Genomic DNA, 27,452 nt, shown 5'->3' on the forward strand with positions numbered 1-27,452 from the left:
GGGCAACTCTTAGGCAATATAAAGGAGTAGAGATAATACCATGCATCTTATCTGATCATAATGGAATGAAACTGAAAATCAACGATAAAAGAAGGAAGGAAAAATCATGCATCACTTGGAGAATGAACAATAGGTTACTGAATGATCAATGGGTTATAGAAGACATCAAGGAGGAGATTAAAAAATTCTTAGAGATAAATGAAAACACAGACACAACATATCGGAATCTATGGGACACATTGAAAGCAGTTCTAAGAGGAAAATTCATTGCTTAGAGTTCATTCCTTAAAAAAAGAAAAAACCAACAAATAAATGATCTCATACTTCATCTCAAAATCCTAGAAAAAGAAGAGCAAAACAACAGCAAAAGTAGAAGGCAAGAAATAATTAAAATCAGAGCTGAAATTAATGAAATAAAAACAAAAAACAATTGAAAAAATTGACAAAACTAAAAGTTGGTTCTTTGAAAAAATAAATAAAATCGACAGACCCTTAGCCATGCTAACGAAGAGAAGAAGAGAGAGAACTCAAATTACTAGCATACGGGATGAAAAAGGCAATATCACAACAGACACTTCAGAAATACAGAAGATAATCAGAAATTATTTTGAATCCTTATACTCCAATAAATTAGAAGATAGTGAAGGCATCGATAAATTTCTTAAGTCATATGATCTGCCCAGATTGAGTCAGGAGGATATAGACAACCTAAACAGACCAATATCAATTGAGGAAATAGAAGAAACCATCAAAAGACTACCAACTAAGAAAAGCCCAGGACCGGATGGGTATAAAGCAGAGTTTTACAAAACCTTTAAAGAGGAACTAATACCAATACTTTTCAAGCTACTTCAGGAAATAGAAAAAGAGGGAGAACTTCCAAATTCATTCTACGAGGCCAACATCACCCTGATACCTAAACCAGACAAAGACACTTCAAAGAAAGAAAACTACAGACCAATATCTCTAATGAACCTAGATGCAAAAATCCTCAATAAAATTCTGGCGAATCGGATACAAAAACATATCAAAAAAATTGTGCACCATGATCAAGTAGGATTAATCCCTGGGATGCAAGGCTGGTTCAATATACGGAAATCAATAAATGTTATTCACCACATCAATAGACTTAAAAATAAGAACCATATGATCATCTCGATAGATGCGGAAAAAGCATTCGACAAAGTACAGCATCCCTTTATGTTCAAAACTCTAGAAAAACTAGGGATAACAGGAACATACCTCAATATTGTAAAAGCAATCTATGGTAAGCCTCAGGCTAGCATCATTCTGAATGGAGAAAAATTGAAGGCATTCCCTCTAAAATCTGGAACAAGACAAGGATGCCCTCTCTCTCCACTTCTGTTCAACATAGTTCTCGAAACACTGGCCAGAGCAATTAGACAGACGAAAGAAATTAAAGGCATAAAAATAGGGAAAGAAGAACTTAAATTATCACTATTTGCAGGTGACATGATTCTATACCTAGCAGACCCAAAAGGGTCTACAGCGAAACTATTAGAGCTAATAAATGAATTCAGCAAAGTGGCAGGCTATAAAATCAACACGCATAAATCAAAGGCATTCCTGTATATCAGCAACAAATCCTCTGAAATGGAAATGAGGACAACCACTCCATTCACAATATCCTCAAAAAAAATAAAATATTTGGGAATCAACCTAACAAAAGATGTGAAAGACTTATACAATGAAAACTACAGAACCCTAAAGAGAGAAATAGAAGAAGATCTTAGAAGATGGAAAAATATACCCTGTTCATGGATAGGCAGAACTAACATCATCAAAATGGTGATATTACCAAAAGTTCTCTATAGGTTTAATGCAATGCCAATCAAAATCCCAACAGCATTTCTTGTAGAAATAGAGAAAGAAATCATGAAATTCATATGGAAAAATAAAAGACCCAGAATAGCAAAAACAATGCTAAGCAGGAAGTATGAATCAGGCGGTATAGCGATACCAGACTTCAAACTATACTACAGAGCAATAGTAACAAAAACAGCATGGTACTGGTACCAAAACAGGCGGGTGGACCAATGGTACAGAATAGAGGACACAGAAACCAATCCACAAAACTACAACTATCTTATATTTGATAAAAGGGCTAAAAGCATGCAATGGAGGAAGGATAGCATCTTCAACAAATGGTGCTGGGAAAACTGGAAATCCATATGCAACAAAATGAAACTGAATCCCTTTCTCTCGCCATGCACAAAAGTTAATTCAAAATGGATCAAGGAGCTTGATATCAAATCAGAGTCACGCCGTCTGATCGAAGAAAAAGTTGGCTACGATGTACATACTGTGGGGTCGGGCTCCAAATTCCTCAATAGGACACCCATAGCACAAAAGTTAATAACTAGAATCAACAAATGGGACTTACTCAAACTAAAAAGTTTTTTCTCAGCAAAAGAAACAATAAGAGAGGTAAATAGGGAGCCTACATCCTGGGAACAAATCTTACTCCTCACACTTCAGATAGAGCCCTAATATCCAGAGTATACAAAGAACTCAAAAAATTAAATAAGAGAACAAATAACCCAATCAACAAATGGGCCAAGGACCTGAACAGACACTTCTCAGAGGAGGACATACAATCAATCAACAAGTACATGAAAAAATGCTCACCATCTCTAGCAGTCAGAGAAATGCAAATCAAAACCACCCTAACATACCATCTCACTCCAGTAAGATTGGCAGCCATTAGGAAGTCAAACAACAACAAGTGCTGGCGAGGATGTGGGGAAAAGGTTACACTTGTACATTGCTGGTGGGACTGCAAATTGGTGCAGCCAATTTGGAAAGCAGTATGGAGATTTCTTGGAAAGCTGGGAATGGAACCACCATTTGACCCAGCTATTCCCCTTCTCGGTCTATTCCCTAAAGACCTAAAAAGAGCATGCTACAGGGACACTGCTACATCGATGTTCATAGCAGCACAATTCACAATAGCAAGACTGTGGAACCAACCTAGATGCCCTTCAATAGACGAATGGATAAAAAAAAATGTGGCATTTATACACAATGGAGTATTACTCTGCATTAAAAAATGACAAAATCATAGAATTTGCAGGGAAATGGATGGCATTAGAGCAGATTATGCTAAGTGAAGCTATCCAATCCCTAAAAAACAAATGCCAAATGTCTTCTTTGATATAAGGAGAGTAACTAAGAACAGAGTAGGGACGAAGAGCATGAGAAGAAGATTAACATTAAACTGGGATGAGAGGTGGGAGGGAAAGGGAGAGAAAGGGAAATTGCATGGAAATGGAAGGAGACCCTCAGGGTTATACAAAATTACATACAAGAGGAAGTGGGGGGAAAGGGAAAAATAATACAAGGGGGAGAAATGAATGACAGTAGAGGGGGTAGAGAGAGAAGAGGGGAGGGGAGGGGAGGGGAGGGGGGATAGTAGAGCATAGGAAAGGCAGCAGAATACAACAGACACTAGTATGGCAACATGTAAATCAATGGATGTGTAACTGATATGATTCTGCAATCTGTATACGGGGTAAAAATGGGAGTTCATAACCCACTTGAATCAAAGTGTGAAATATGATATATCAAGAACTATGTAATGTTTTGAACAACCAACAATAAAAAATTTAAAAAAAAAAAGAAGATTTAGATTGATTACAAGGAAACTTCTATGCTGGCAAAATGTAGACAGAAGTCCTTTCTACTATGGTTTTATGAATGTATTTTATATATCATTGCTTGATTTTTTTTTTTTAATATGACTAGCCCCAAACCTTCCAAATGAGTCACTTTTCTGTCTGTTTTCAGTGTTTTCTTACCAGTTATCTGTATCAGTGTAAGAATTCCATGTAACATCCTGGCTGCATATATGTAAGATATAAGAATGTCACAATTGTATAAGAGTCAATGCATTTTAAAAAAGTATTTTGTCTTTTTGGATTGGAGATTAAGATGCAACTATAGAATGTTAAAGACATCTTTAACTCTTTGTGTAAGGTTTTTCTTCCTTTCTTTCAGAGAGAAGGAATGACTTAGCTATCTCAGCCTAGATTCTGGTCAATTATAGTTTAATTTTGTTCAAATTTTTAAAAATCAGTATTTTTCTATCTAAGGAGTTCTAAATTCTTTATTTCTTAAAGTGGTCGTTTATGCCTAGTTTTCTGATGAGAGTAAGATGTGAAATTTTAACATTTGAGCCTTTTCTAGAGAGGCTCTATATGGGATAATAGGACGCTTCAGCAACTATCCAGGAGACCTTTTTTTTTTTTTTTTTTGCCTCTCAGTGTTCTCCTCTCTAAAGCAGAGAAGCAGTTGAGGATACCATTACAAATTCAATTAGCTCTAATGTTCAGTGGTTTTTAAGCTTATTTTTAAGTAGCAAATTCTGTTTGGAAGAGAAATTTTATGTATTATGTAGAGCTAGTGGGGTAAAGGGTGATGAAGACTTGGTGTTCTTGTGACCATATGGCTGCAGTCCTTCCAGGCACTTTGCCTGCCCCACCCTTTCACCCCCAGTGTTTGGCTGGGCAGGCAGAGCCTTCCACATAACTGTTTCTGTTTGCTTCAAGGGGCTATCAGCAGCAGGATGCCCATGAATTCATGCGCTACCTTTTGGACCACCTACACTTGGAACTTCAGGGTGGTTTCAATGGAGTTTCCCGCTCAGCAATTCTGCAGGAGAATTCTACTCTGCCTGCAAGTAACAAATGCTGCATGTAAGATTTAGTTTTCTTTTGGTTTTTCTTTTTTTTCGGAGGACCTCTGACATTTCTATTGGTGTAATGGTGTAACTATGTGTTAGATTATAGAAGATGGAGGGGTTAGCTGGACATTTGCTGAAACTTTCGTGCACCAAATGGACTTGAACTTTGTGAAATGGACTAACATATTAACATGTCTTGCTTCCAGATTAGAGGAGTCTTGTATTTGCATTTTAATATAGTTCTGATTGTTTTTGCATAGATTATTTAAAAATGAAATAGAAAAAATATGAGTATTGTGTTGAATAATATGTAGACTTAATTTAAAAAAAATTTTTTTAGTTGTTGATGGATCTTTGATTTTATTTATTTATTTATACATGGTGCTGAGAATTGAACCCAGTGCCTCACGCATGTGAGGCAAATAATCCACCACTAAGCCACAATCCCTGCCCTAGTCTTAGACTTAATTTTTATAACAAAATAATTATATATTTACCAAACACAAAAGCTTAAAAGAATGTGAATTTTTCTAAAGTCTATCTTCTTAAATGAAACTGAGGAATTTTTTTTTAAGTTCTCTATTTTTTACTTGCCTCTCAACATGAATAAAAACAAACCACTTTCTTGTAGCCCAAAATATGCTTTCAGACCAGAGAATTTATTTTGCTTAAAGAAGGAGTGACTTTGTTATTTAAGCCTGGATTTTGGTCAATTATAGTTTTATTTTATTCAAATTAAAAAAAAAATTGTCAGTACTGATTTATGTAGGAAAGGAATTTATAAGACTCCCTCAAAGAAAAAGAAGAGTAATACATAAAATAAACATGGTTTAGTAAGACTTGATTTTTTTTTTCCCTCTTGGTACTGGAGATTGAACCAGGGGCACTTACCCACTGAGCCATAACCCCTAGCTCTTTTTTGTATTTAGAGATAGGGTCTCACTAAATTGCTTGGGTCTCACTAAGTTGCTGAGGCTGGATTTGAACTTTGTGATCCATGTGCTTCAGCTTCCTAAGACATTGGAATTATAGGCGTGCACTACTGTGCTCAGCAAGACTTGATCTTTTTAATGACAAAGCAGCCTCACAGCTAATCTGGCATTATCAGAGAAAGGCAACTGATGTGAATTGCCATTAATTCTCAAAAGGTTTGTCCCTCCAGGTTCTAGTAGCTGTGACACCATTTAGACTCCCATATAGAAAGGAAAGGAAAATTGTTTTTCTTGCTAGCACCAAATTAAAGATGTATATATTAAATGAAAATTTGTATTATATCATAGCATATTGATACACAATGGATATTGAACTGGGTTCTAAAATGGGTAGACTGTGAAATTTATTATTTTATATGATGCCCAGGACACCCTTGTATAATAATGTAGGATGTTCTTTTAGTTCTGAGTTTTCAGTGTTAGTCTATACCCTTTCTTGACATTTTTAACGAATAGTAATTGCAAGTTCCATTTTTGAGTTAGGAATAGAAAGAAAAAATATGTATAATCAAATATTAAAAATTCACTGTTCCTTTTATTTCCTTCAGTGCACATGGGAGGAGGTATTTCAGGATCTATGTTTATTTGCTGAAAATAGAAAAATATCCCATATGCAATATCTCTGTTTACTCATATAAATACACCCACTCCCACTGAAGGGGGATAAAAAATGGCAGATGTATTCTTTTTAATGTAGAAAGTTGTTAAGTGTAATAGAAAGGACCCCAGCACTGTAAGAGCCTCAGTATTTAAGCTCTCTTGGAATACAGTTTTAATATAATGCAACAGCAATTCTGAAATTAATTTATGAATCTTTTTTTAAGTCATGGTACATTATATACTTCAGATAGCCAAAACTTGATTTCTCATAGGAAGTGATTATAAAAGAAGAGCGAGCTATGTTAAGTTTAAATATACTGCTTTTTAATGGAGTAACCAGTTCCATTTTAATTAAAGATAAAGTTAAATGTGACCATCAGTATAAAAGGGTCAGTTATAGCTCCACCATTTGTAGTAGGTAGTTTTTGGGTACATTCTTTATTTATGACATAAGTATAAGTCTGAAATGTCTATGGTTCTCAGTGTATCTTCCATTTTTTAATTTACTAAAGCCAGTGTGTCTTATGAACTCTTTTTAAAATAATAAAATGAATCTTTTTCTTCTACCAGTCAAGTAAGGAAGCCTTTCCTTGAAAAGGAATCAAAGTTTTCAAATAGAAAAATTGCTTGGGTTTTTTTGTTTGTTTTATCATTGCAGTAAGGTTAATTGGAGTGACTCAGAAAGTACAATTGAATTTTAAGTGATAGAAACCACCTTAAATTGTTAATAGCAAAAGGTGTTTTCTGTCTTAAGTAAGTGCATAAGGCATTCATTGTAGTACTATTGATGATAGCAAAAACTGAAGTCATTTCAATATCTATTAATATTATCTTGGTTAAATTAAGAGAAGGAATATAATGTTAAGAGCAGATGCTCAGGCCAGATCTTGAGACAAGCCACTTTACCCCTGGCCTCAGCTTCCTAGTCTGTAAAATGAAGATACCAGTATCTACCTTATAGAGCTATTGTGAGGATTCTCAGAAAGAAGCCTACAAAATAGTACTCTACAGGTGCTTGCTATTCCTGCTCTCGTTGGTGCCTTTTTGAGCCCATGGTATGTCCCTGCTGTGACACACTGAAGCTATCAGAGGTACATGATGATGAAGATATATACTTGGAGGGGGCAGGGGAAGCAAATAGCAGGTGTAATCTGACTTTGTGCTAATAAAACAATGACAAATACTTCAAATGGTTTCTTTTTGCTAAAAGCACTCTTCTAAAGTATATTTATAACACATTTCATTGTCACATCAGGCCTCTGGGGTAGGTGCTGTTCCTGTTATCCTGTGTACATTTGCTATAGCAGAGGCACAAAGGGCTTATGTAACATTTTTCATTGTTCTTAAATTTATATATTTCTGATCTCTACAAGAAAATTAGTCTTATTTTTTGTGAACTTTTAAAAAAGGTTTTTCAACAGTTATACTCAGCACTTTCAATTTAAGTTATACATCTAGCAGTAAATACTAAATTTGCATTAAATTTCTTCAGACTGAGGATAACATTAAAAGTCTAGTAGTTGTAAGAATTCAGTGCATTATGAGAAGTGTTGCAAAGATTCAAATATATAGCAGTTTCCTCCTTTCTGAGGGATATGTGAGGGCAGGTGGTGGAAGGGGTATCTTGCCATACATATACATTTGTTATTAATACAAATACATCATGTATATAAGTGTTAGTTGTTTATGGAGAAAGTAGCAGGATTAGAAGGGGAAGACCAGTAACTTAAACCTTTTATTTAGTATATGTATATATAGCTTTGATGTTTTTAGTTCATAATTTAAGTAAATATAAATTATATACATATTCTTCCAAAGAAGTGGTTTTTAGTGAGATGTTTCCCATATGGTGTTTTCTTCAGAAATGGAGCATCAACTGTTGTTACGGCTATATTTGGAGGCATTCTCCAGAATGAGGTCAACTGCCTCATATGTGGGACAGAGTCAAGGAAATTTGATCCATTTCTAGGTAAGACATACTTGACATATGCATATATGCTGTTTTATTAAAATAATAATTTTAATGTTTATGGTATTATTTTTCAAAGGAAAAAAAATCTTTATAAATACATCTATTTTCAAGATTATTTTTTGAGAAGTTATATTCCTTTAACAAATCTTGTGTTTTCCTATTTCATTTTAAGACCTTTCATTGGATATTCCAAGTCAGTTCAGAAGTAAGCGCTCTAAAAATCAAGAAAATGGACCAGTTTGTTCATTACGAGGTAAAAGATATTTTAATGTTCCAGAATTCATTTTTTTCTTAAAAAGCTGAATAGATTTTTAAGTTTCATGTGGTTAAAGATCTTGGTTCATATCTTTAATGAATCTTTGTTGTAACTTAACAGGAATTTTTTTTCCTACCCTTCAAAATTCCATTTAATAGCAAAATAAATTTCTGATGGAATGAAATAGAATTTTATGGATATCCCACTAGTGACTACCAAAAGAATACTCAGCAAAGTTTTAAATTGTGTCATTTGTTCTTTTATATGAATGATAATTTGAGAAATCAATTGATGATATAACAGTTGGCTAAGCTGGAAGCCTGCTTTTAATTTACTTTGGAAGATTTTGTGCTAATTTTTTCATTGATGAGAATTAGCTTTTTAATCAAGGAAAAAGACATAAATTTGTGGAGAGAGGATCCAAGATGGCTAAATAGAGGTTCTTATATGCAATTCTGCCATAGAGAAGAACCAGGGCAACAAAAATAGCCCTGTATTTTGAGGAGAGTAATTTTGGGGGAGAATTCTGGAAATCAGCAAAGAAATGATGGGAACTTTAAACATCATGGAGAGTCAGAAAGGCAGCCTAGAGAAAAAAACAAATTGCAACTTTAGCCCTGTCTCCCTATTGGCTAGGGTTGCGGGGGGGAAGAGCCCCACAATTTTAGCAACCCCATTAACAGCAGCAGACCAGTAGTTTTTACTGTAGGAGAATTTCTTGGTCCTCACAGACTTTAAATTCAATTTGGGGAACTGGCTTATCTAACAGGGATTGCTCTACTCCAAAAAAGTAACTCACTTTGGGCCTTGTCCAACCCTCAGAATCCAAGCTGGTACAATAGCCACTACTAGCTACCATCAGACACCATCCTGTCTAAGGAGCCAACAGCTAGCCCCCTGACACTGCCAGAAGACTTAGGCCTATGTGCATCTCATAGTACCAAAGACAGCTCCCTAAGCATCTTGCAGCTTCAAGGCCAGCAGCTGTGATAGCCATAAACCTGAGTCCCACCCATTCCTATCTCAGGAGAGAGTAAAAGTAGAATGCCAGGATGTTTCTCTCCTAATCTTCTTAGACTGTGTACCCTGAAAGTGTAGTAACAGCCAGGGCTCAGATTCCTCATTTCTTTTGTTCTACCTCCCAGGGACTGAGTGGGATTGGGCCTCAGCAGAAGCCAGGTAAAACTCCTCACAGTTGAGGAATTATCAGGTGTAAGGGGGAAATGGAGTGTAGTGTTAATGGGTAGAGTTTTTCTCTGAACCTTCTTAGGCAGGGTTACAGCTGGGGCCATAGTGGCCAACAGGTCCATGAATAGCACTGAAATAAGGGTGGCGGGAACTGAGCAGGTAGTTGCCCTCAATCCTGACACCTGCATGAAACTATACCTCCTGGCCATCCTGATCTTAGAAGGCAGGTTTTCCTCTCCCCTGGTTCTTATGAGATAGCAACCTTTACTCTTGTGCATCTTTTTTTTTTTTTTATCTTTCAATATTCATTTATTTTAGTTCTCGGCGGACACAACATAACATCTTTGTTTGTATGTGGTGCTGAGGATCGAACCTGGGCCGCACGCATGCCAGGCGAGCGTGCTACCGCTTGAGCCACATCCCCAGCCCATCTTGCGCATCTTAATACTTGTTCCCAACTCCAGTATTCTCGGGGGTTTTGTGTCACAGACATTCCCCAAACCATGTCTGACTTGTGAGGAAGCCACCCACAGAGCCAATGCAGTGGGGTATCTGTAGGTTCTCAGAGATAGGGCTATACAGGGATTTCCAGACCCACCCGAACAGTCCAAATTCAGACAATAGATCCCTTCTGAACATGGATTCCATCTACAGTGCTCTTTCTCCAAAGTCAGTCTACTCTACAGATTTCAGGCTTTTTATCTAGTTGGGGCATAGAGGGAATCTGGCCCAAGACCCATGAGACAGGCATGGGTAAGTTAAGGATTTTTTTGCGGCAGCAGTCCGAAGGCTGTGGGCCAGGGAAAGGACCTTCCCTAGTTCCTAGAGTGAATGCAGGTGGTGCTCGGGTAGTTTGGGACACTGGTAGTAAGTGAGAGGTTCTCACCCACTTACTTCCTAGCAGACACTATAACTATCCATAGGTGTGCATATCTAGGGGGAGTCTGGGGTCCTGCTTTTTGGCAGACATACCCACAGTAACAGCAGAGAGGAATAACACTTTTCTTGCATTTGCACTTATGTGGGTCCCCTGTATCACTTGCCCCACACTTCATGTGATCATGCACCACTGTCAAGACTGGATGTAAATGCAATAGAGCGTTTTGTGATTCCTGCTTCCATCTATCCCTTTGAAGCAACTGGACCCACAGTGGTATCTAATCAAGGGGACAAGTGCTTCAAAGCCCTTCACCACTACTTGAGCAGCCAGTACTAGAGACTCATTCAAGTAACAGCCAATATCAGCAGTGCCTAAGGAAACCCATATTACCCAGTAGGGGCTACTATTCCCATTGTAGGAATGACCAGGGTGCATCCCACACACTCTGCTACTTTTACCATATCTGCCTGGATTGCTAGATTCCCCCCATTCTGGTGCAGCCCATAGAGAGTTTCTCTGTATGGGTCCCAACTGGAAATAACAATTTACATAACAAATTGATACCCCAATACATCTTCTAGAGGCCTTGGCTTATGAAGGCCATCCATAAAAGTGATAGATATTCATGTCATCAGTTGTATCAACTTAAACATAGAAACACAAGAAATATGGACAAACACAGCAATATCATGCTTCTTAAATAGGTTGATAACTCCCTTAGTAACAAATTCCAAATATGTCAAAAAGGAAGACATGCCTAATCAAGAATTCAAAAAGTGATCTTTATAAAGCTCAGTGAGATCCAAGAGAACACAAAAAGTTCAATGAACTTATTAGGAAGACATTATAGGATATGAATGAGAAATTCAGCAAAGAGAAACTTTGGAAATGAAAAGCTTTATTAGTATAAATGCAATTGCTATAAATACAGTTGAAAGTTTCATTAGACTAGATCAGGTGGAAAAATATCAAGAGCTTGAAAACATCTTTTGAAATGTCACTTTCAAAAGAATAAAGGAAATAAAGGAAAAAATGAGAAAGAAGAAAATGCATAGGATCCTTGGGACACTTTTAGAAGATAAAATGTCCAGCTTATCAACATATCCAAAAGGGAAGAAATAAAAGTTAAGAAACATAGAAAACATATTCAATAAAGTAATAACACAAAACTTACCTAATATTGGGAAAGATATGGTAAATCAAGCACAAGAGTCCTTTATAACTCCAAATAAACATGATCAAAAAAGATTCTTATCACAACATATAATCAGACTGTCAAAGTACAGGGCAAAGAATTTAAAAATGTGCAGGAGAAAAAAGGCCAAGTCACACTTAAGGGCAACTCGATTAGATTCACAACAGATTTCTTAGCAGAAACCCTGTATTCCAGGTGGGTATGGAATGATGTATTTCAAGTCCTAATAGAATTAACTGCCAGTCATGATTACTGTACCCAGCAAAGCTATTCAGAATCAAAGCAGAAATAGTAACCTTCCAAGATAAGCAAAAAATAAGTAGTTCTTGATCACCAGACCAGCCTTGCAAAAGATGTCTCAGGGTCCTTCACCCAAAGGTGAAAAGATTACTACCACCAAGACAGCATGTGAAAATGAAAAGCCCTAGTAGAAGATACACAAATGAGAAAAAAAAACATCAGACGTTATCAATATAGTATGCCATCAAACCCAAAGATGAATGAGAGGGAAACAAATAATATTCAAACTAGAAGAAATATTCAATATTCAACTAGAAGAAAATCAACACAATTATAGGCACAAGTCCATACCTTTTATAATAACTCTAAAAGTAGATGGTCTTAATTCTCCAACTAAAAGACATAGACTGGCTGAATGGATTAAAAAATAAGACCCAGGGCTGGGATTGTAGCTCAGTGGTAGAGCATTTGCCTTGCATGTGTGAGGCACTGCGTTCAATCCTCAGCACCACATAAAAATAAATAAATATATTTTATCCATCTACAACTAAAAAAAATATTTAAAAAAAATAAGACCCAGAAATATGCTACCTATAAGAAACTCACCTCACTAGTAAGGTCACAGAATGAAAGTGAAAGGAAGAAAAGTGAATGCAGATTGAATGTGAAAATAAGCAGGAGGAGCCATACTTATATCTGGCAAATAGACTTTACAGAGAAAAGGTTACTATGTAATGATCAAGAAATCATCAAGATGATAAAATGATTAAAAATCTATGTATCTAATAATGAAGCACATGATTTTATAAAGCAAATACTATTAGATATAAAGGGAGAGATAGGCTGTCATACAATAATAGTTGGGGATTTCATCACCCTACTCTTCACCAGTGGATAGAGCATCCAGACAAAAAAATCAGCAAATCAACATCAGTTAAACTACACCATAGATAAAATGGACTTAGACTTACAGAACATTCCATCCAACTGGTGCAGGATATGCATTCTTTTCACTAGCACAGAGAACTTTCTCTGAAATAGACCAAATAGTAGGCCTCAAAACGAATCTTATCAAATTCAAAAAAATTGAAATCATGCCCTGTATCTTTGTTGGGTCACATTGGAATGAAACTACAAGCCAATAGCAAGAGAAACTTTAGAAGTCATGCAAATTCATGGAGATTGAACAATACAATTTGAACAGTGGGTCATTGAGGAAGTCAAGGAAAAAATTAAATTCCTTGAAGCAAATGAAAATGGACAAACAGCATACCAAAACCTGTGGGGAAAAGCAAAAGCAGTGTTAAGAGGGAAGTTTATAGCAATGAGTACCTACATTAAAAAAAAAATAGATTTGACAAAAACGAATGATGTATTTCAGTGTTCTTAAAAGACAAAAATCATATCCGAAACTAGAAGGGAAGAAAGAAAAATGAGAGCAGAGGGGCTGGAGTTGTAGCTCAGTGGTGGAGTACTTGCCTAGCATGTGTGATTCTCAGCACCACATATAAATAAATAAAATAAACATCCATCAACAACTAAAAAATTCTTTTTAAAAAGATCAGAGCAGAACTAGAAATAAATAAAAGTCTAAAGGAGACTATACTACAAGGGTCAATGAAACAAAGTTGATTTTTTTTTTTTTTTTTTTTTGGTACTGGAGATTGAACGCAGGGGTACTGAGCCACATCCCCATCCCTTTTATACTTTATGTAGAGATAAGATTTCACTGAGTTGCTTAGGGCCTCATTAAGTTGCTGAGGCTGGCTTTGAACTTGTGATCCTCAGCCTTCTGAGCCACTGGGATTACAGGCATGTACCATCTTGTGTAAAAAATAAAATCAGCAAAACTTTAGCTGGATTAGAAAGAAAGGGAGAGAGGAAACCCAAATGAGAGACGGAAAAGGAGGCATTCCAACCAATTCTGCAGAAATTCAAAAGATCATTTAGGGATTATTTTGAAAAATTATATGCTAACAAATTTCAAAGTCTAGAATAAATAAACAAATGTCTGGACACATTTGACCTAACCAAAATTGAACCAAGAGGATATTATAAACCTGACTAGACCAATACCAAGTAAGAACATTGAATTGGTAATAAAAAGGCTCCCAACAACGAAAAACCAGGACTGGATAGTCTTTGCTGAACTTTAACCTTTTAATAAAAGATGAGCACCATTGCATCTCAAACTATTCCATAGAATTGAAAGGGAAGAAAGCCTTTCAGATTCATTCTACAAGGTGACCATTACCCTGGTACCAAACCTGATGAGGACACAACCACCTAAAAACTGTAAACTAATATCTGCCACAGTCTGGCTGGGCACAATCAGGAGCCACTTGTCAAAAGAAACTAACTTTATTTTTAGAACCACACACGCCAAACAAAACAGCCTCTCAGGAAAAACCCTCAGAGCCTCAACTGCCACCACCGGCTTTCCACAAGCCTCTCTCTCCCCCCACAAGCTTCTCTCCACCTCCCCCAATCCTCCTGCTCTTGAGGCCGATTGGCTGGGTCACGTGGGCGGAGCCAAAAAAGTCCCCCAATGAGCAGCTCCGTGGTCTGAAAGGGCAGGGAAACAGTCCAATGAGCATCACCGCAGAGGAGCCAATCAGCTAGATGTTGCTGGGGCCGAGGAGCCAATCAGCTAGATGTTGCTGGGGCCGCTGTGAGCCAATCATCAGCCGGCAGCTGGAAGTTTGCTGGGGCCCCTTCGGCTGTGGCTCTCAACAAATATCCCTAGTGAATACAGATGAAAATCCTCAACAAAAACATAACACGGGCTGGGGATGTGGCTCAAGTGGTAGCGCTTCAAGTCATGATCAAGTTGGTATCAAGTTGGTTTTGTTGCAGAGATGCAAGGATGTTTTAACATATCAATAGACATACATATAAATAGAATGAAGGCTAAAAATCACATGATATCTCAATCAGTACAGAAAAAGCATTTGATAAAATTTGGCATCCCTTCATGACAGAATCCCTAAATAAATATAGAAGGATCATACCTCAACACATTGAAAGTCTACATATGAAAAACCTACAACCAGCATCATATTGAATGGGGAAAACTGAAAGCATTTCCTGAAATCAGGAACAAGACCAGGTGTTCACTTTCACAGCTCTTATTTAGTGCGAAAATTTTATTAGAGTAATTAAGAGAAAGAAATGAAAGGTATACAAATAGGAAAAGAAGTCAAATCATCCCTGTTTGCAGATATGATCCTATAAATAGAAAAACCTAAAGATTCCACCATAAGGTTGATTGGTACTATAAACAAGGAAAGTGGTGTGGCATTTGCCTTGCATCCCAGATAGTGTTTTTCTCAGTGTGGACCCATGATTAGTGTGAGTAGCTTTAGGGCACTCAGACCATCCTGAGGAGATTATAATTTGGCCAGAAACATGTTACCTGTATTCTCAACTAAGCTTTCCTTTCAATTATCAGACTGGACTTTTTTGCTAATGAGCTTACTATCAGCCTAAACAGGTAGGTGATAGGATCTGGGAATTCCTCATTCTCTTTGTTACCACATTCTCTTTGTTACTATTTTATCAGTAAGAGCACTTCTTTTCTTAGACAGCCAGTATGGTGAACTTCAATTGATTGATAAATATTTTTTTGTTAACGGGAGGTGGAGATGTGTAATTGATTACTTGTAAGTCACCTACCTACTTCAAGTCCACTTTGCAAGAATTGCATGTGTGCCTTTTGAATCTTTAATTGTTATACTTACTTGAGAGAACCGGGGATTTGAAGTTATTAACAGAAAGTATGCATATTATCAAAGACTAAAATAACCCCAGTTGTAAAACCTGATAAAGATTCCATTAAAAAGGAAAAATATATACCTTATTTTTATTTATGTTGTAGATCAAAGAATCCTAAATGTTAGCAAACAGTATCCAGTAGTGTACTAAAACAGTATCATAGAAGACAATTAAAATGTCCAAATAAGCTTTGATAAAATTTCATATTCATTACTGATTAAGAGAATAAGAGATAAATCTCTTATTAAGAGAGGATTAGAAATGCTCATTTGCTAAGGATGGTCTGTCAAAAGCTATCTGTACAGGATCATGATGTTACTGAAGCAAAATATATAAATAAGAAAAAATGCAAATGGTCGTTATAACATCAGAAAAAATGTTAATCCTATTCAAGAAAATGTAAGTAACACAATTGGGTGAAAATGATAAAGCTAGAGACTATCTTTTAGTGAAGTGGTGGACTATAAATAATTGGTGCACTTGTTTTTGGATGGTTAGGGACATCACCACTTGTAATAGGCATTTCCTTAGTTGTAGCAGTTTCACTGATGTGGACAATAATATATACAAAAGATGTTCCTTGAAGCATTTCTTTTTTAAATTTAAAAGGAATATTTATTTTTTTAAGATAAGAAACTCCTAGTTAACATGTAAGGCATATTTTTACTTTTCTTGCACAGTTCACATTTTTCTACTATGCTGTCAACATTTTTTTCTTTTAGCAAAATAGTATGTGTTAGTTTCTTAATTAAGAATCTGAGGAAGCTGCTTATGCTTTATTGCACTTCATGAGAGGAAACATGTACATCAGTTTTAAAACTCCTAAGATTCTCAAGGGTCTCAGGGTGTATTTTAACAACTGGCAGTCTTCCACATAATATAAACTGTTTATGGAAAGCAGAAGTAAAACTGGTTTGTTAAAGTTACTAGATCACCTTTATGTACTATGTAAATTTAATTTAGCAAAGCTTAATTAGGAAGTGTGCATAAGTTAATATATTTTCTTTTACTTCCTTCAAATATTATGTGATAAATATGTTTAAAAATGAAAAAATAGGTAACAGTTCCATTTCCTCTTGGATCCCACTTCCCTGAGATAACATGCTGTTAATTTAAATGCCCATATAAATGTTTAGTTTACATAAATGAAATCACTGTACATAATATACTTCTATACATAGTGTGAATGATATTTTGTAGGCACATTCTATGGCATAGCTATTATCAACTTAATACATAGTAAAATATACTAAATTAGTACCTGTTTGGGGACATTTAAATTGTTTCCAATTTTCAGTAATAAAAAAGTGTTTCAGTAGTAAACAGGTGGCAGAGCTTATACCAGGATGGAAATCCAGGCAGGCCTATTCTGGAACCTGTGAGCTTTACGACTGTACAACACTGCCTCCCATCTGCTGCATGTAGTTGCAACTGCCACCTGATATGTTGTTAGGGTTATGAAACAATTCTGATTTTAACTTCTCTAGCAAGTCTTGGAGCAAAATAAAACTGAGGGTAAAGGTGGGGTGAATTCCTTAGGAGAAAATAGTGATAATGCTAGAAATTCTTATCCTCATTGTTCATTAGTTGGGTTTTAGTTTTTCCCACCTCAAGAAACCCTGTTCCCACACTTCTCCCTGCTGGGTTAACAGGTTCAGGATCCCCACACTTGCTACTGCAGTCCCACCAAGAGGTTGGACTCATCATGACAGCAGCAGCAGCCTAAGGTCAGAGACGGTGTACTAGAGGGGAGCCTCCGAGGGAGTTTTGGTAATGAGGCTGTCACATTATGTTGCATAGTTGATTAATAGAGATTCACCGTCACTACTGCAGTCATCTCCATTGTAGGTTTCAAAAAGCTGCTACGGCACTCCTAGAAACCTAATACCTATTGGTCATGGTTTAACTCCATAATTATTCTTAAAGTTCCAACTGCTGACTTTATAAAATAACAGATTTTAAAAATCCCTTAACCTTGATGTCTGGAAGTAGGGCTTATAATGGATGCTTATATTCTTTGTGTATTGTTTTTTAATTTTCCTCCAAATTCTAGAATGGACATGTTGCTTTGTAATAATAAGGAAAGTCATTATCATTAAAACAATACAAATGAGCACTATTTAAGAGGAAGACTCCCTGAATACAGCATATCCTTAACATTTACATATGTGACCTATTGTACTATTTTGACCTATTGTACTATTTTGAAAGCCTGAGTGACCCTAAAATGTACTAGTTTACTTTTGCAAAACCATCAATATAAACCTCACCTCCATGCCCATCTGTGGAAGCAGAACACATAGCCAGGGACAGTCCACTAGCTACTACCGTTCACATCTTGAGAAAGCTTTGTTGCTCTGTATTCCTCCATTTTCATTAACCCATTAAGTCTAAAGTTTTCAAAACTTCAAGTATTTAAATGAACTGACACTGGTGCATTAAAAAAGATTGTTTTATCATAATCTAGAACTTATATATTATATTACATTTATTACATACTATACTACAGCTTTTATATGTGTTCCACATCTGGGATGATGGACAAAATGGGTTGACAGCCAGGGCCACCAATTGTTTAAAAAAATCTTTATTTCTTATTTATTTGTTTATTATGTGGTGCTGAGGATCAAACCCAGAGACTCACATGTGCAAGGCAGGCGCTCTGTCACTGAGCTTCAAATCCAGCCCCAGGGCCACCAATTTTTAAACTGCTGGAAAAATCAGGCTCAGCTTATATTGCTCATTATGTATCTCCAAAGGACTTAGCCTGACTGTATCTTCTATTCCATTTTATCACATGTCTTCATCACTATGTTTTGCATAAAACAGCTGAGAGACTACTGGGTGGTCACTCTGTAAATTTTAAGTGTCTCAAGAAGACAGGGAGGAAAGATATTGGAAAGTAAGTTGCTGGGATAAGATGAGGACAGGACAGATGATAGCAAGAGGTACTGTTTTTAGAAAGGAAGCAAGGTGGTGGTGAGTGTGGGTGTGGAGACCTGCTTTACAGCCCTGCTTTTGTAAAGCATTTGGGGCCCTCCACTTGGAGCACTGCCAATGTGACTTGCTGAGGCGCTCCCCAGTGGTGGCAGGGAGAAGGAACAAGAGAGCAGCCTAGTACTTCCAGGCATTTTAATTTTGGTCTCAAGGTTACAAATGAGTTACTGGGGAGTACTGATTATACATTCTTTAATCTCAGCACTTAAAAGAGTTATCAGATTCTTGGAGATTCTAATTAATTACCAAAGGAGACTGACAATGCCATCTACTAATTCTTTAGTAACCCCCTCCTATTAATAGGAAATTGAACTCATGAACAGAGTGTCTTTTCATTTATTTATGTTTTTAAATTTCTCTTAGTGATGTTTTATAGTTTTCAGGTACAAGTCTTTTATTGCCTTGGGTTAAACATGTTCCTAAGAATTTTATTCTTCTTGGCTGGGCTTGGTGGTTCATGTCTATCATCCCAGTGGTTTGGGAGGCTGAGGCAGGAGGATTGTAGTTCAAAGCCAGCCTCAGCAAAAAGAGGTGCTAAGCAACCTCAGTGAGACTCTGACTCTAAATAAGAATACAAAATAGGGCCAGGGATGTGACTTAGTAGTCAAGTACCCCTAAATTCAATCCCTGGAACCCCCCCAAAAATAAAAAAATTAAAAAAAATATTCTTCTTAATGCTGTTGTAAATGGAATTGTTTTAATTTCTTTTTTGGCTTGTTCATTGTTAAAATGCAAAAATGCCACTGATTTTTGTGAGTTGACATTGTATCCTGTCTTTTCATTCTTTTGACAATATTTTTCTTTGAGCATCTCCTATCCCTGCCAAGGCCACATAGCTTTTTACATGATGCAACAAATATTTGCTGATAAAACCTCCCATGATTTCAGCTTTACAACTTACAGGCACCATAGTGGCCAGTCTAAAGGGATTCATAGAACCAACCAGTCTTCACAATAGTCAGTTATCTTTACAGCTAGAGACATGGAACTTGGGACGCCTCTGAGAATGGTACCACTATATATTCAAGTTTGGGTTGGTGTCTTGAGACTTGCTTTAGGAAGTATAATGTTGAAACAATGTACCTTTCCTAGGAACCCTTTTTGATGAAACAATATTCATGGAATATGAGGGCAAACTGAGGAAAGAAATAAGAATTGAGATGAGGGGAGGATGTACTTCCAGGCACTAGGAATCATGAGGCAAAGGCATATTCAAGAATGCATCTTGATCCTGTGCTTGCCCCTCTAATACCAGGCCACATCTAAGCCCTATTAGACCCTGCTCCCACTAACTTCCCCATAGAGGCTTTTTCTTACACTCTGTCAGGATGTTGAGGCTGATTGTGACCTGGAAACTCAGAGTTCAGAGACAGTCTTGTCTTTCCTTCCATAGTTTAACCATCTTATCAAACTAATACATTGTTTAATGATACATAAATGCATATTTGTGGTCTAAAAGAATAGGCAAAGAAATTATTAACTCCAGAAGACATGGCTACTTCTGGGAGAGGAAAGTGACATTGTCCACTGCACAACTCTAGCAGATGTTCACACAGACCCTGGATCCTCAAGTACTGGAGAGAATTCATCTCTTGCCCTGAGCTGTCGGTATAATAATATTTTTTCTATGGAATAACAACATACATTTTATATAGACTTCTGAATATGACTGGTTGCAGGAGTTGACAGACTTTCTGTAAAAAAGCAGAGAATAACTATTTTAGGCTTTGCAGCACATAAGGTCTCTCTGCCCAGCTGCTGAATTCTGCTATTGTAGTATAAAAGGCCATTTGTAAGCAAATGGGTGCAGCTGTGTACCAACAGAAATAATTTGCAAAACCAGATGGCTGACTGGATTTGGCTTAGAACCACAGTTTACCAAACCCCAGATTAAACAATTAAAAAGAAAAAAAAAAGTAGGACTGGGGTTATGGCTCAGCTGTAGAGCACTCACCTAGCACATACAAGTCCCTGGGTTCGATCCTCGGCACCACATAAAAATAAATAAGATAAATGTATTGTGTCCAAGTACAACTAAAAAAATTTTTTTAAATTGCTATGATTTATGTAGGGGACTTTAGAGTAGAGTCTGGATAAAAGTTTCATTGGAGATTGGAGATTAGCCTTCTGTGACAATCTATGTTTACTTTGAAAATGTTTGATCTAAATTTTACTTTATTTTTTATAAGCTTGGGGCTTTGTGACCTCTCTAAGGTCACATATTGAGAGAAGTTGCTACTGAAACTTTGATTTCATCAGGAATGAGTTTTTATTAGACTTTTCAGACTAATTCTTTTATTAATTATAGTTAATCCAACATCATTTTTCATTTCTCCAGCTGTCAGGCATGATGCCAGGTGCTTTACACGTTATTTCTTTTCCTCACACAGCTTTTCAAGTAGATATTATTTTTGTTTCCAGTTTGCACCTGAGGAAGACTGACTTTTCTAAGGTCACAGAGCTGATACAGCTGAGCTTTAAATCTGAGTCATTTGGCTTCAAATTCAGTTTTTTCCCCCTAGAGTGTGCATTGTCTTTATAAAAGGCATCTTGTTTTAATGCTGCCCAAATCAATTTGGTTTTAGATTGTCTTCGCAGTTTTACTGATTTAGAAGAACTTGATGAGACAGAGTTATATATGTGCCATAAATGCAAAAAGAAACAAAAGTCCACAAAAAAGTTCTGGATTCAAAAACTGCCTAAGGTAAGTGTTGAATTTCAAATTATGATGCTATTTCAAAGGGGAAAATGCTTGACTAATCAAAAAAATTCTTATAATTTTAGACTGTGTGAACTGTTCTGTATTGGTCTCCAGGGTTTCAATAAAAGCTGAACTTTTGAGAGTTCATAGGTATGCTGGAAGAAAGCAATAGCAAGGGTCAGAAGAAATACTGATAGGATACCTAAAATATTGAGCAACATTAGACTGGAAGTTATTGGAAGATAAACTGGGTGTTGGTTCACAGTGTTCATTCTTATCTCTGTCATCCAGGTGCTATGCTTGCATTTGAAAAGATTTCATTGGACAGCATATTTAAGAAACAAAGTTGATACATACGTAGAATTTCCACTGAGAGGCTTAGACATGAAATGCTACTTACTAGAGGTAAGGTGATTACCTTTTTAGCATGGTAAAAAGGTACTGTATGATACATTTAAGTCTTCACACAGAGACAGTCAAGGTCAGAGAGGCAGGAGACACTGATGTCATTGGCCACTGCTCCTAACCCAGTTCTCAGAATGCCTTCTCCCTTGTTCCACAGCCTGAGAACAGTGGCCCAGAGAACTGCCTGTATGACCTTGCTGCTGTAGTGGTGCACCATGGTTCTGGGTGAGTATGTCAGCCTTCTGCTTGTGGGTGGGAACAACTGGTGGCAGGCGCAAGAACACCTGCAATTTTGTGCCAGTCTTGATAATTCTCTTTGAACTCCATAAAAATGAATTCAGACTCATTAAAGTAGGTGTGAAGTAGAACTTTCCTTCCATCTCGATGTGGAAAGAATTCCTGAGAGGACGTTGTGAAGCACTAAGAGAAGGAATATAAAAGCAAAATGGAAAATGGTTCATTTGGGCCCAGTATTGAGCACCTAGTCTTTTTTCCACAATATTCTGAGTCATTTTTACTCAAAGGTATTTATTTTCTTTGCCAATTGAAATTTATATGAGGATAAAATGGGATGATATTTAAAGTAATTTACCCATGTCATGTACTTTCAAGATTTGTTTTTTACTTTGTTGAATTACATTCTTAATTTTTTCCTTGAAAGCTTATACTAGGGGCACATATCTTCTTGTTTTTGGTCCATTTGAGAATGGTTATTTTATCTTTAAACATGGACTGCTATATTTGGGCAAATCAATACCTATATTTAAAATCCTTTTCCCTCACAGCTTTGTAGACATTACTCCATTGACTTCACCATCCAGAGTTGCAAATGACAAGTCTTGTACAAATCTAATTCTCACTTTTTCATAGGCATCCCAGCTTTTTCTCTAGAAGTTGTATGATCCTCTACCTTTGGACTTAAAAAATATTAGATGCATTCCTGCTTGGTAGCTGGTAGGGACACTTTTAGTCTTCACCTCATAGTCATTTTCATATGTTCTATCTCATTCTCTTTTCTATCTTCTGGAATCCCTATTAAGTGTATAGTCACTTTCCTGGCTGTATCTTCTGTTTCTGTTTCCAGAGACCACTATGGCCTGTTTTTTTCCAAGTAATCAATTTGGGTTTCATCTGTACCCAAATTGAAGATTAGTCTGTAACTTTTTTGTTTTGTTTTTTGTAGTAAGGGTTTTTCTAGCAGGCCTCTTTCCTGATGGGGAGGACTGACACTGGGGTGCTATGTGTGACAGTTGGGTCATACTGACAGGGAAAAGCTCTTGATAACCAAAGCATCAGGGGATTGTGCTTCCTTTGAGGCAGACTCGTTCTTAAGCTCAGATTTTTCCAAGATCCTGACAGGAAATCTAGCATTGTTTTCCATGTTTCTGTAGGCTTTAATTTATACTTGTTAGGTTAAAAGTTTCACAACTCTGTTAATTTCCCTATTAATCCAGTGCTATCTGCTTTGTGTGTTCTAGAAAACCCTTAATTTCTGGTCAATTGATGGTATTCCTTTCTATTTTCCAGTATCAGTATATTCCTTATCTTTTCATTGGGTTTGGAGGAAAGTAAACGGATGGGCTCAGTCAACCGTCTTAAACCAAAAGTTTCTAGGATTTATTCTTTAATTATAGTACTTATTAAAATCTATTTTATGTATAACAAGTGGTTATAAGTTTGCACAGGTACTTGTGATTTGTGCAGTCTTTTGATATTCTTTGATCTTGTGCCTTTTCTTTACAGGGTTGGTTCTGGACATTACACGGCATATGCAACTCATGAAGGCCGCTGGTTCCATTTCAATGACAGTACTGTAACACTGACTGATGAAGAGACCGTTGTGAAGGCAAAGGCCTACATCCTTTTTTATGTGGAGCGCCAGGCTAAAGCTGGATCAGATAAACTTTAATACCTCCTCTGAATCATTATTCATCAACTATACCGGGCAACATTTCCAATTTTCCATAAATACTTGATCTAAGATTTAATTTCATTATGCACTTTTCAATTTCCTGTTTTGGGTTTAGTTTTGTCATTAGTAGTGACTTATTGAACATGGGCACCAACTAATTTTTTGTTGTTCTACCAGAAAACCTCAGCAGACATTTTGATTTGCTGCTTTAGTTGTAATAATTCGATTTTTATATGTAGTTTCAAGAACTTAGTTCTGTTTGCCTTTTTTATATTAATGTTTTCAGTTCTCACTTCAAGCACATTTACATCAATGCTTTTGTTACTCTCACATGCTGAAAGCAAGGCACGCTCTTGAGTGTGAAGAGTGACATAACTGCCTGCTGCCTTTTTACAGCTGGGATGGATTAGGTTGACTCCCAATCAAGGATCATGTGTGTGCAGAATTTGTGGCCCATAAGATTTCACAGTGAATGCTCAGTAATCATTCTTTTTGACTGTAAAAGATAACTGAGAGTGCATCCTTAAGTAGACCAGGTAATTGCTGCTGGTGGTGTCTCATGGCTGCTGATTATCAGCAATAACTAAATAAATTTTTTGGTCCAGTTATACCTGTACTGCAGATTCAAAAATTACTCTATTTTCTGGGTTTTTCAGTTTCTGGAGTTTTTGTGTTTTCATAGGGGGAGACAGGTCAGGAACACAGAAAAATCCAAATAAGAACAAATATGTCATAATGTTTAAAAACGTCTGTGTCTGTTGCATGGTACAGGTGCTATCTGGTGAGAAAAATCATAGCTTCTCTTTGCCTTTTTGAATCAGCATCTAAATCCCCCTTTAGTTGTAGCACTGGGAGTAACTGCATGTCTACTTTAGACTTGCTTCTTACTTGGCCATCTGAGGAAGAGATAGATGATCCAGAATTGATGGTGGCCATCACCTACACTCCAGGTGTCGTTGTGGGGTCTGCTTTTACAGAAGGAAGTTGGAGTCATTGCTACTTTGGGTTTTAACTCTTTTGGCCTATCCTGAGAGCAGAGCAAGTTAAAAATATTCTCACTTTGAATAAGTATAATTTGTATTCTTGAACTCAGTAGTGTTTGTTTAAAAACTGTTGTCCATAAAAATAGGTACAGGCACTATTTAGATGGAGCTCAAATTGAAATGTGAACTCAGAGTCTCATTTAAAGAAGGCATTTGTGATTGCTCAAGGGTTCTAAGACAGCTCTTTAATTTTGAGGTGGTGATGGCATTACTTGTAAATTATTTGGGGAGAGTAGGATTGCCAGCACAGGCATGCAGGCATTGAACTGCGTGCCATTTTCTTGTTCATTTCTTGTCCCTGCCATTCTTTTCTTCCTTTTCTCAACAAAGGACAAAATACATTTCATGTTCAGCCAGGCAAGCAGACTTTTTGGCAATCCTGTTTTCTTTTTTTTAATTTAAAGGAAAAATAGTCAAAACTTTTTCTAGTGTATGAATGTAAAAGAAAGTCTGATGGCTTTCCTCCTAGGTCAGTTTATAGTTATAGGAGCAGAGGTGGCTTCTTTTCCTTCTTAATAATTAGCTGGATAAATCCCACATTCTCTCAGAGCAGAATACATTTGCTGGATAAATGTTTTAACACGACAAGGAGCAAACTGCAGTTATGTCTAAACTTGTGTTATCTAATATGATGGCCATATGTGGTTATTTAAATTTAAAACTCAGTTCCTCACTCATACTAGTCATATCTCAAGTGTTCAGCGCCCATACCTGGCTAGGATTGTGCAGGTCTAGGACATTCCACAATGGATAGAGTTCTCTTGGACAACACTGGCCTAAGTTTTCACTCCAAAGAGTAAAACTTTAGGTCTTAGAGTTAAGAATCAGAGTCCTAGCAGGCAATTAGTATTTAAAATAATTTACAGCACTGAATTATATTAGGTGGAACTATATGCAAATATAACATTTGGTCTACAGAAATGAGTTTGACTGATTTATGCTAATCTATCAATCAGTACGTTAAAACACATATAACTGAAAAGTAAGTCTCCTCTGACCTTGCTTAGTTCTGCTGTGAGTCAGGCTCCTTGGCTCAGAAGGTAGACAGCTAGATCATCTAACATCACACTTAGGACTCCAGTCTTGGCATGGGCACTGAGATGACTGAACAGTAAATACTGGCAGAATCCATACTGATGAAGACATGTCTTTTCATACTAAGTGGAACTTAGTGGCAGGCTGGACTACTTTGTTGGAGAAAGTGGTCTTCAGACAGGCAGTACTGTTGGTTTATGTGAAGAACACACCTCCTCTTTGAATTTTTGTAGCATTCTTATTGCTCAATTTTAAGCAGAATATTTAGAGTGGTATCATGAAGACTCTTGGAAAGTGATTGGATCCATCTGAGTGCCCATGATGTAAATGTGCCTATTTGTATTTTCATCCTGTAGCTGTAGCCTTATCACACCGCAGTTAATGGATCTTTCTTTGCTCTTCAGGGCTTTTTCCGCGCCATGTTGTCTCTAACCCGAATGTGGCTTCTTGCTCAGAACTTATGCTGAGGCAGGGCCTCATGTCATGTGGCTCCATGGAACAGGAAATTCTCAGAAGTCCTCCCACACAGATGGGAATAGAAACAGTTTGTGGCAACACAAATCTCTCTCCATGGTGGAGAAACCTTTGCTTATCCACTGTATTCTACTCAGTGTATAGTGATGACAGATATAATAGAATTAAACCAGTCAAGCGTGCTGGGCCTGGTTAAGTGTTAAATATGTGTCTCAACCTGTGGAACCTACTCAACAGCATGGTTTCTGGGGTGGGACATATTTATTTCTTAAGCCAAACCGCTCCTTCATTGGAGAAAGGTGTCTTCAGACAGGCAGTGCTGTTTTAGTGTACATAAATCTTTTTAGACATATTTATCCCATTGTGACTTCCACCATCCCCTAAACTCTCTCATGGACCCTCTGTTGCCGAAGGAGCCTCTGCACTTGGGGCCTGGAAAGGCTCATAGCAAGGCCTTTTCCCGCAGTCAGGGTGTGGGTCCCCTGTGACCAGGTGTGGCCACTGGATGATGCCCCTGGCCCAGGAAGGAGCAGTGAGTGTGTGGAATTGTCTCTGGTCCAGGTCTCTGCACCTCATCACTGGTGCAGAACCTCCTCAGGTGTGAGCGTGACAGCCTCCACATGCTGGTTGTGCTGTGACGTTACTGTTTGCCATTAAAACTTAGTGTGTATTATGCGAAGAGGATTGTTTAATTGTGCAAGTGACTGGTTCATTCAAGTTGTAATCACATCCCTTTTCTGCTTCACCAGCCTCAACTATTCTATGGAAAGTATCATTAAAGGTCTGTTCTCTTTCCTTCTGACTGTTATTTCTGAATCCCTTTCAGTGGAGCCAAATAAATGATGTGCTGACTCCAGCTCTGGGCCTTAACTATCAAAAGGTAGTAGTTCTTACAGAAGTCCCAATACTTTGAACCTGCTGCTGTATGTGGGCAGGATGGAGTAGGTGGTGCTACAAGGGAGTGGCCATAGCCAGGGGTTCAAGGCCAATCGCCTGGCTCAGTGAAATCCTCAAATCCTAGCAGTTTTCTGGTGACTACTGACTTTATGGAAATGAGACTTCTGTCCCTCCCTCAGAGCCAGAAGC

The 27,452-nt window shown here is 37.2% G+C and overlaps 1 protein-coding gene across 6 annotated transcripts in view; it reads left to right on the forward strand.

The window, feature by feature from the left end:
* The window catches only part of Usp3 (ubiquitin specific peptidase 3), a 109,606-nt gene extending 82,384 nt beyond the window's left edge, over positions 1–27,222 (forward strand). For 5 of the 6 annotated variants that reach the window (XM_027924430.3, XM_071608360.1, XM_071608362.1 and 2 more), the window contains 7 exons: positions 4,569–4,715; positions 8,157–8,263; positions 8,439–8,519; positions 21,382–21,500; positions 21,789–21,902; positions 22,060–22,127; positions 23,646–27,222. In XM_027924430.3, the coding sequence (XP_027780231.1) occupies positions 4,569–4,715; positions 8,157–8,263; positions 8,439–8,519; positions 21,382–21,500; positions 21,789–21,902; positions 22,060–22,127; positions 23,646–23,811 (802 nt within the window). In that variant the 3' untranslated portion in view covers positions 23,812–27,222. The remainder of the gene's footprint in view (positions 1–4,568; positions 4,716–8,156; positions 8,264–8,438; positions 8,520–21,381; positions 21,501–21,788; positions 21,903–22,059; positions 22,128–23,645) is intronic. The other variant, XM_071608363.1, reaches the window with a different exon arrangement.
* The last annotated feature ends 230 nt before the right edge of the window (positions 27,223–27,452 follow it).

This window comes from Marmota flaviventris, chromosome 2 (genome assembly GCF_047511675.1).
Source record: "Marmota flaviventris isolate mMarFla1 chromosome 2, mMarFla1.hap1, whole genome shotgun sequence".
Classification (NCBI taxonomy): domain Eukaryota; kingdom Metazoa; phylum Chordata; class Mammalia; order Rodentia; family Sciuridae; genus Marmota; species Marmota flaviventris.